The sequence below is a fragment of the Oncorhynchus mykiss genome, chromosome 12 (genome assembly GCF_013265735.2).
Source record: "Oncorhynchus mykiss isolate Arlee chromosome 12, USDA_OmykA_1.1, whole genome shotgun sequence".
Lineage (NCBI taxonomy): Eukaryota > Metazoa > Chordata > Actinopteri > Salmoniformes > Salmonidae > Oncorhynchus > Oncorhynchus mykiss.
The window spans coordinates 11,045,237-11,056,142 of record NC_048576.1 but is presented as its reverse complement, the minus strand read 5'-3'; the positions used below and the strand labels follow the sequence as shown (position 1 = coordinate 11,056,142).

At 43.2% G+C, this 10,906-nt stretch overlaps 1 protein-coding gene across 1 annotated transcript; it reads left to right on the top strand.

Moving 5' to 3' along the window:
• Positions 1-4,357: 4,357 nt before the first annotated feature.
• Positions 4,358-9,495, top strand: LOC110536955 (Krueppel-like factor 4). Its single transcript, XM_021622637.2, has 5 exons — positions 4,358-4,676; positions 4,862-4,977; positions 5,732-6,482; positions 6,625-6,792; positions 7,700-9,495. The coding sequence occupies exons 2-5, from the start codon at positions 4,888-4,890 to the stop codon at positions 7,873-7,875; spliced, it is 1,185 nt and encodes a 394-aa protein (XP_021478312.1). The 5' UTR covers positions 4,358-4,676; positions 4,862-4,887; the 3' UTR covers positions 7,876-9,495.
• Positions 9,496-10,906: the final 1,411 nt, after the last annotated feature.

Sequence of the window (10,906 nt, the reverse complement as noted above, 5' to 3'; positions counted from 1 at the left end):
TCTGTACATAGAGCCAAGAACAACACCTGAGAGACAACCCGACTTGGAAATACTTTCAAGAGACTGTTGGAGCTGCTGCTGCAGGTAAGAGACTGTTGGAGTGGCTGCTGCAGGTAAGAGACTGTTGGAGCTGCTGCTGCAGGTAAGAGACTGTTGGAGCTGCTGCAGGTAAGAGACTGTTGGAGCTGCTGGTGCAGGTAAGAGACTGTTGGAGCTGCTGCAGGTAAGAGACTGTTGGAGCTGCTGCTGCAGGTAAGAGACTGTTGGAGCTGCTGCTGCAGGTAAGAGACTGTTGGAGCTGCTGGTGCAGGTAAGAGACTGTTGGAGTGGCTGCTGCAGGTAAGAGATTGTTGGAGCTGCTGCAGGTAAGAGACTGTTGGAGCTGCTGCAGGTAAGAGACTGTTGGAGCTGCTGCAGGTAAGAGACTGTTGGAGCTGCTGCAGGTAAGAGACTGTTGGAGCTGCTGCAGGTAAGAGACTGTTGGAGCTGCTGCAGGTAAGAGACTGTTGGAGCTGCTGCAGGTAAGAGACTGTTGGAGCTATTGCTGCAGGTAAGAGACTGTTGGAGCTGCTGCAGGTAAGAGACTGTTGGAGCTGCTGCAGGTAAGAGACTGTTGGAGCTGCTGGTGCAGGTAAGAGACTGTTGGAGCTGCTGCAGGTAAGAGACTGTTGGAGCTGCTGGTGCAGGTAAGAGACTGTTGGAGCTGCTGCAGGTAAGAGACTGTTGGAGCTGCTGCAGGTAAGAGACTGTTGGAGCTGCTGCAGGTAAGAGACTGTTGGAGCTGCTGCAGGTAAGAGACTGTTGGAGCTGCTGCAGGTAAGAGACTGTTGGAGCTGCTGCTGCAGGTAAGAGACTGTTGGAGTGGCTGCTGCAGGTAAGAGACTGTTGGAGCTGCTGCAGGTAAGAGACTGTTGGAGCTGCTGCAGGTAAGAGACTGTTGGAGCTGCTGCAGGTAAGAGACTGTTGGAGCTGCTGCTGCAGGTAAGAGACTGTTGGAGCTGCTGGTGCAGGTAAGAGACTGTTGGAGCTGCTGGTGCAGGTAAGAGACTAGCAGCATACTTCATCCATTCATTGATTGGACCAATCCTAGTGGCAATTTAACATGAGAACACACGCACACATCTCACACCATCAGATGTGTCATTTAGGTAAATTATGGAAGACATGACACCTCGACAGTACTGAGTTTACATGATCAGCGTTGATGTACAAAAACATTACGTCAGTTTTCCTCATCAGGTTCTTATGATAATTTCAGGTAGATATGATGTTTGGACAGTGATAACTACATCCTCCTAAGGATTACGTGTCTGGACAAGGTAGACTATATTTAAAGTACCACAGCATTGTATTCTGGAGCACTATAACAGACAGGAAACTTCCAAAATAACAGAAACACTTGAGGAAATGAGAGATACAAAGTATAATGAAAGCAGGTGCTTCCACACAGGTGTAGTTCCTGAGTTAATTAAGCAATTAACATCCCATCATGCTTGGGGACATGTATAAAAATTCTGGACAGGCCATTATTTTGGCTACTATAGATATGGCCCTTATAGGATGACAATGTCCCCATCCACAAGGCACAAGTGGTCACTGAATGGGCATAAAGACAATGTAAACCATATGCCATGGCCGTCTCAACCCAATTGACCATTTATGGGAGATTCTGGAGCAGAGTTTTCCACCACCATTAGAAAACAAAACAGCAAATGATGGAATTTCTTGTGGAAAAAGGGTGTCGCACCCCCCCCCCCCCCCCCCCCCCATAGAGTTCCAGAATCTATGCCAAGGTGCATTGAAGATGTTCTGGCTCGTAGTGGCCCAACGCCTTATTAAGACACTTTATGTTGGTGTTTCCTTTATTTTGGAAGTTACCTGTAGATCAGAGTTGATACTATACGCTTAACGTAAATGCATAAATAAAGAAAATCTAATTAGTTTTGTTAGAACATCAATTAAGTTATTCATATATATTTTTGTTTTAATTAACCATCATAAAATGGGCTCATATAAGTACTAGTATGATGACTACACTGGAATGGATAGCCAACTGTAAATAGAACCATGAATTGATAGGAGGTACACAATGCTCTTTCTCTCTCTCCCTCTCTCTCTCTCTCTGAGCCAACCACCTCAGAAAGAGTTGAAAGTGTCCTCTATACAAAGACATTGTCCTCCATCATAAAGAATATGGCCATGCTGACATGGTCCCTTTGTGTTTTTAAACCTGCTGCAGGAAACAGGTATTCTTTTATTAAAAAAAGAAATTGTTTTAACTTATAACAAATATTTTCTCACCAACCAAAGTCAGGAGGTTCAGTCTATAAAATAGATATGTGATGGCTTCTGACAGTTGGCCTAGACTATATCCTTAGAAATATGTTGATAGTGGAAAAATAATACCTGCAAACTAAGTCAAACAATTGTTCTACAACTATCATATCATGTCTCTAACTTGAAAGGTAGATATCATGTTCTGTAAATGTGGTAATGAAGACAACCAATGGGATACTTGTTGACATGGCCCAACCGACAAGATCCTGATGCAACAGGATTGGTGGGCCAGTAGTGTTTGCTCCAGAAGTGTTTGCTCTCCATACAGGACTCTAAACTGATAGACGTCTAACTACGGGACAGACAAAACATTTATGTTGGCTTCCAGCTCTGATCAAACACTGACAGCCTCAGCCCACTTCAAAAACAACATGAGAGTGGATTCAGAGATCATGCTAGTTTATAAGTATTACTGGTGTTATATAAATAGATGTACATAGTCATCGACATTGAGTGTACAAAACATTGGGGACACCTGCTCTTTCCATGACAGACTGAGCAGGTGAGTCCAGGTGAGAATCTAGGTGAAAACTATGATCCCTTATTAATGTCACTTGTTAAATCCACTTCAATCCATGTAGATGAAGGGGAGGAGACAGGTTGAAGAAGGAGTTTTAAGCATTGAGACACAGATTGTGTGTGTGCGCCATTCAGAGGGTGAATGGGCAAGACAAAATATTTAAGTGCCTTTTAACGGGGTATGGTAGTAGGTGCCAGGCGCACGGGTATGTGTCAAGTACTACAAAGCTGCTGGGTTTTTCACACTCAACAGTTTCCTGTGTGTATCAAGAATGGTCCACCACCCAAAGGACATCTAGCCAACTTGACACAACTGTGGGAAGTATTGGAGTCATGGGCCAGCATCCCTGTGAAACGCTTCCAACACCTTGTAGAGTCCATGCCCAGATGAATTGAGGATATTCTGAGGTTAAAAGGGGGTGCAACTTAATATTAGAAAGGTGTTGTTAATGTTTTGTCCACTCAGTGTAGCATGTTGAGTATATAGTCATAATTGGAACTCAAACTGAGGTTCAGAAATAATTTAATAATTTACTGTCCCACTCCTTCAATGATCACAAGACATGGTGTGAGACCTATGAAACCTTAAGGGAATGAAAAGTCATGGACACTTAATTAATCCTGAAGTGAGCCAATGCTTTTCTAATTTTATGATTACTTCATGTATAGGTTGATCATGCATATGACCAAAACTATGTGGACACCACTTCAAATTAGAGGATGTGGCTATTTTAGTCACACACACTTTGCTGACAGGTGTATAAAATTGAGCACACCGCCATGCAATCTCCATAGACAAACATTGGCAGCAGAATGGCCCGTACTGAAGAGCTCAGTGACTTTCAACGTGGCACCGTCATATGATGCCACCTTTCCTACATGTCAGTTCGTCAAATGTCAGCGCTGCTACAGCTGCCCGTCAACTGTAAGTGTTGTTATTGTGAAGTGGAAACGTATCGGTGAAACAACGGTATATATATATACATATGTTGTTGAATTTTTTTATTCACTTTTGCTAAAAACGCTCAGGCCCGCATGCCGCCTGTTGCCGAACCCTGGACAAGAGCGACATACCATCGAAGACGTACAGTAGAGGGGAGTGTCCCCGTTCCAGGTGAGCATTTGTTGTGTCTTCTATAGGAGTTACAATATCTAGGTCAATGAGTGCAGCTACAAGTCATTATTCCTATACTAACAAGCCTACTTTACATGCGCGCGTAAAACCTGTCCTTTAGAATTACGTTGATCCGGTTTCCCTACCTACATTAGCTCTTGATAAAAGGCAAACGGCATATAGGGCCTCCCTGTTGCCATCGCTCTGTTTTGTATGGATATAAACAGAAACAGTTTGAGTTTTTTTCTCTCTCTTTTTCAGCCCTGCACTCTCTTTGCTGTCGTCATGAACTGCACCTTCTTTTTTCTAGCAGCGCGCGCAGTGTTGTTCCTGTCCTGCCTGGCTGTTGCTCAGCAACACGAAGGCGTGTCCACCAGCGATGATTTAAGCGGTAGGAAACCCTTGCCCGCTGTCACTTTGTCAGTTCAGTCTGTTCTCTAGTCCATGCATGGAAGTGGAATTGCTAAGGAGACGAGGGAATCCCCCTATAGTGTCGCCTCACTCCTGATGAATTTGCATCAACGTTATTACCAAGCTTGTTTTTTATCGGTCTCAGTCTGCCTGTTCCATTCGCTGCGTCCACAAGCATGGCTTGGAGTGAAGTATAGCGCCACATCATCTCGGACTGTCAACCCGTGAAGAATACACAACTGATGCTGTACAACAAACGGTGTATTTACCAGAAGAAATTCATCAGAGGAACCAGGTAGGCCTATATTTTCATTGATGAGGTGCGGGCTTTTTTCAGTTTGACTATCCAGAATGTTGGGTTGCCATAATAAAGACATTGCGCTTGGATTTGATTCACTACGTTAGCCTATTCATTTTTGGGGGGGGCGAAAACGAAAAGGCTTGACGTTGATTTAAAAAATATATTTTTTGTTTATGCAGGCAACCCACCAAGTGACTTCGACAATATGGCATTGAGCGGGACGCTTTTGCCATCCATATCCACATTTGCAAGCGGCCCGAATGTCAAGAATAAATCCATGGGACATGCGAATTTAGTGAGTATGGTCTACTATATTAGCTATTTATATATCAACAGTCTGACTAGCCTAAATAGGACATTCTGCATGTTTAATGGTAGGTCAGCTCATAATCGGTTTTAATGTAGCCTATGTATTTTCTATGTAAATTCCTTTGCTTGACCTTATGTCATTGCCGCACTCCAGAATACCGCACCTCTGTTGGGGCGTGCACCAGCAAGTATAATTTTCAGTGTGGCTACTAACTGAGTGTAAGGTAGCCTACTATAAGTGTTTAGATTGTAGTAGTGACATCCTATTGCTTTATTATAAGACAATTTGATTTAGGTTGTTGACTTATCTATTGCCAAATATATCATGATAATATAGAATAGGCTATTAAATGTGACTATTTTAAGGATCTGAGGTTTCTTGTGTTTATATAGAAGCCTAACTAAAGTTCAACTAATCAATGCAGGTCTGGGATTACACACAAGAATATCTCCTGACATAATATTTTCTCAGATATAAGATACAGTTGACAAAGAATCATAGTTTTTATATATTTCAGTTAGATAGAGAGGGGGAATCTACAGGTAGCTGTATTTAACATTTGGCAATGGCATGTTATGACCTAAGACCTGTCTCAATGATTTAGCCAAGGATATCCTATTAGATTATTCAAATTCCTAATTCTATGGACATTCAGCGTTATGTTCATTGAATGACTATGACCACAGGTGTCTTTCAGTCCTTGTGCTGTGTAGTAATGCGTTTCTCTTCCCTTCCCTAGAGATGGAAGGAGGATATCTCCACTGGCATGACCAAGAAAGAGCCTGAAGATCTGGACCTGCTAGACTATGACTTTATCTTGTCCAACACTATGCTACAACAGCAGGCTGAGGCCATGGCAGCAAGCGGGTCCCAGAACCTGTCCCCTTCCCCGGGCTCCTACTCCTCCTACCAGCTCCCCTCTCCCCAGGACTCTGCCCACAGTGACATGCTGTACACCATCCCTGACATCAGCGACGTGTCCCCCTCTGGGGGGTTTGTGGCCGAACTGATGAGGCCTGAATTGGACCCAGCATACCTCCACCCCACCAGCCTCCATGGCAAGTTTGTGGTGAAGACCACCATGGATATGGCAGAATACGGCCAAAGCATTAATGTGATTAGTAAGGCCGGTGTTGGTGTCAGTGCTGCCACGGACCCCTCCTCCTTGCCTTTTGTTTGTCATATGATAAAGCAGGAGAACCCCAGCATGTGCAACATCACCCAACCCATGGATCTCCACCTTGGGGGGGTGAACTCACACTCCCAGCCCAGAACTGGACAGAGGCCTCACCTCGACCCCCACGGTTTCTCCCCAGGGGGGTGTCCTATGACAGCCAGTCGGTCAGCTTCATCTCTGTCTCCAGACCACCACCCTTCCAGCCAGGTGTTATCCCACCCCCAGATCCCTCTGCCTGGCCAGGGCTACCACCACAGCTCTCCGACAAGCTACTCGCCCTTCCCTCAACAGCCTGGGTCTCTACGGTACCAAGGTCAGTACAACTTCAATCTAAGTGTTTTTGACCAAGAGCTTTTTTTTCACATTCATCATTTGCTGGTGCCTGATGTTGAGGTAAACTCTGAGGGGATGATGATGATGAAGCTCATCACTCCACCCTCTTCACCCCCGTCTAGAGCTCATGTCCCCGGGCGGAGACTGTCTACCGGAGGAGCCCAAACCTAAACGCGGCCGGCGCTCCTGGCCCAGGAAGAGAATCGCCACACACACGTGTGACTACGCCGGCTGTGGGAAAACCTACACCAAGAGCTCCCACCTCAAAGCACATCACCGAACGCACACAGGTTGGTACACATGTTGGTTGTCTCATTGTTAAAACGCTGTTTCAAACACTTCTATGACGTCAGAAGACCTTTAGGAAGCACTTTCTCTGTTTGTGTCAGACTTTATTTAAGGCATAGTTAGCCTACACCAACCTTTCAACCAGGTTTGTCGTTTTTCATTCCCATTGTCCTTCTTAATTATGTGTGACAGTATTCATTACTCTAGTTTGTGGTTTATTATGGGATGGTAGGCCTTTCTTGATTCACAGTAGGAAAACTTTGACATGGAATTTTACATTGGATTAATATAAACTGTAGTTTTCCTTGTTTGTACTTTTTCCTTGTATGTCTCCTTGTATGTCTCCTTGTATGTCTCCTTGTAAGGAGACATATACATTTTAATGGCTGAAATAATCAAATGTATTGATTTTAATAGAACACTTTGTAATAGGCAGCAATGTGACCTTGTTTTAACTACAGATCTACATTGAGAGGATTTTATTAAAAAAGAAAAAAAAAATATATATATATATATATGGCTCTAGTAATTCCAGCTCATTTCCCTCCGAAGGAACACTCTATGTTCACCTATAACTCTTACCTTCCCTGCTACCCCAAGATGCTTGCCCCTGGCATAACGGCTGTTGTATTGCCAGCAGTAAATTACTCCACTGCATCATTATGGTAAAAGAGAGGGAGAGAAGCCCAGTTGGCAGGTGTCATGAACAGGCAACAGCAGCAGGTTGATACTGATCCTGTTCAAATACAACCGCAGGTTGATTCGTTTACAATTTATCTACTGCAGGACAGGACCGACCTCTTTCTGTGGTGAGGAGAGTTTTGGTCTGTTTTTACTCTAAGGAGAACAAACAAAATTCTAACACACCTCTCTCTGTCTCTCTGTGTGTGTATGTATTGTCATTACTAGGAGAGAAGCCTTATTGCTGTGACTGGGAGGGCTGTGGCTGGAAGTTTGCCCGTTCAGACGAGCTCACACGGCACTACAGGAAACACACGGGGCATCGCCCCTTCCAGTGTGCCAAGTGTGACAGGGCCTTCTCAAGGTCTGACCACCTGGCTCTACACATGAAGAGACACCTATGAGACACTCACTGGACACCATGGACCAATACTAAAATACTATAAATATTATTAAACAGCGACCTGAACTTGTGACTTACAAATAAACATTGCCTTCTAGCCATCCATTGTCAAAGCACCAATACAAGCTATGTGTTTCCTGGTAGTGTTACACTCTCAAGGGTCCAACCCTATGACTAAAGACTGTTCTTTGTCCATCTATGGGCTTGTGATCTGACATTTGACAAGACCCCTCAGAACAACTCCTTTTGTGGGACAAAACTGGAATCGCTCATCTATTTATCGACAAAACCTGGAGGACTAGGTGCCAACGTGTGACTGGAAATGTATTAGCAGAGATTTACAGGGACAGCCCTAGTCACTAAGCGACCACCGTTTTGTTTTTTTTATTGTCTGAAGATTATGATACTTTTTCCTAAAATGTAAATTGCCTTTCACATACTAATGGGGGAGGAATCAGAAAGATCACATTCTAACGGGGGAGGAATCAGAAAGATCACATTCTAACGGGGGAGGAATCAGAAAGATCACATACTAATGGGGGAGGAATCAGAAAGATCACATACTAACGGGGGAGGAATCAGAAAGATCACATACTAACGGGGGAGGAATCAGAAAGATCACATACTAACGGGGGAGGAATCAGAAAGATCACATACTAACGGGGGAGGAATCAGAAAGATTACATACTAACGGGGGAGGAATCAGAAAGATCACATACTAACGGGGGAGGAATCAGAAAGATCACATACTAACGGGGGAGGAATCAGAAAGATCACATACTAACGGGGGAGGAATCAGAAAGATCACATACTAACGGGGGAGGAATCAGAAAGATCACATACTAACGGGGGAGGAATCGGAAAGATCACATACAGAAAGATCACATACTAACGGGGGAGGAATCAGAAAGATCACATACTAACGGGGGAGGAATCAGAAAGATCACATACTAACGGGGGAGGAATCAGAAAGATCACATACTAACGGGGGAGGAATCAGAAAGATCACATACTAACGGGGGAGGAATCAGAAAGATCACATACTAACGGGGGAGGAATCAAAAAGATCACATACTAACGGGAGGAATCAGAAAGATCACATACTAACGGGGGAGGAATCAGAAAGATCACATACTAACGGGGGAGGAATCAGAAAGATCACATACTAACGGGGGAGGAATCAGAAAGATCACATACTAACGGGGGAGGAATCAGAAAGATTACATACTAACGGGGGAGGAATCAGAAAGATTACATACTAACGGGGGAGGAATCGGAAAGATCACATACTAACGGAGGAATCAGAAAGATTACATACTAACGGGGGAGGAATCAGAAAGATTACATACTAACGGGGGAGGAATCAGAAAGATTACATACTAACGGGGGAGGAATCAGAAAGATTACATACTAACGGGGGAGGAATCAGAAAGATTACATACTAACGGGGGAGGAATCAGAAAGATCACTACTGGAATTATTTGCATTATAAGTCAAAACTTTCTCAGAGCAAGCTCAACTTGCCCGACTGCTATAAATGCCATACATTATCTGTCTTTCAGTAAAATAATGGGGAGGAACCAGAAAGATCAGTTTCAGGCTACTGGAAGTCTTAGCAGTTTGGTTGTTTTCACTGCAATAATGGGTCAACCTCCGAGCAGGCTCAACTTGCGCGATTGTTCAGTTCACTTGACCCTGGCCCTTAATGTCATTCCCTGTATCGGTTATCAGGGAAACAAGAAACTCGGACAGAACACAGACGGAACACATCCTAAGAGGCCTTCTCCATTCAATCAGAAACAGTCCATTTGTCTTTGTTTGTGAAGTTCATACTGTTCAACATACTGTATTAGACATTTATATTTATAATACTCTATTCTTCCAAGCCATTGACTTCAGGTACACTTTAAATATATATGTTACAGAATGGTGCTTCAAGACTTTACTATGTTAAAAGGTACCAAAGAATTTGAAAAAGAAAACCGCTGAGAGTATAAAAGTGTGGTGGTCTTGTCTGTGAGTTTCCTGGAGACCTCTTTTCTTCCACAATTTGACTTTAATCAGGTGAATTACTTTGCTCCTCATTGGTGATGGCAATCTCTCAACGCGCTGTGGTCGCAAAGTGCAATAATGTTATATGAGACATTCATATTATTTTTTTAAAGAAATGAGTAACTCTGAACAAAGTTTTTTTTGTTTATAGACTAAATATGTTAAATAATCTTGAATGTTGTACATTTGTAAATAAAATGCTTTTAAATGTTTTGTATTGTCTTTTACAACATAAAGAATAAAATATATTTGAAATTAACTTTTGGTGCACTGATCACTGCTGATTTTAAAGCACTGTTCTGTGAATTCTTCCAGAATAGCATTTACCTGTACAGTGTTTTCATACATGTATCGCTTATCTCAGCCTTGTTAATCACAATCAAGCTACATGATTATCTAGTTTTAATAAACAATATATTTTTGGATCGTCTATTTATGTAAATTAGAACACATTTTAATAATAATAATACATGCTTAAAGTAACTGCCCAGTGTTTCCAGATTTCTATGGGTTTAATGGTGTTATTTCCAAAACATGGTAATTAAATCTGTGTTGGAATGGTGTGGGCTTACCAACAACAGAATGATGTGGGCTTACCAACAACAGAATGGTGTGGGCGTACCAACAACAGAATGATGTGGGCTTACCAACAACAGAATGGTGTGGGCGTACCAACAACAGAATGGTGTGGGCTTACCAACAACAGAATGATGTGGGCTTACCAACAACAGAATGGTGTGGGCGTACCAACAACAGAATGGTGTGGGCTTACCAACAACAGAATGGTGTGGGCGTACCAACAACAGAATGGTGTGGGCGTACCAACAACAGAATGGTGTGGGCTTACCAACAACAGAATGGTGTGGGCTTACCAACAACAGAATGGTGTGGGCGTACCAACAACAGAATGGTGTGGGCTTACCAACAACAGAATGGTGTGGGCGTACCAACAACAGAATGATGTGGGCTTACCAACAACA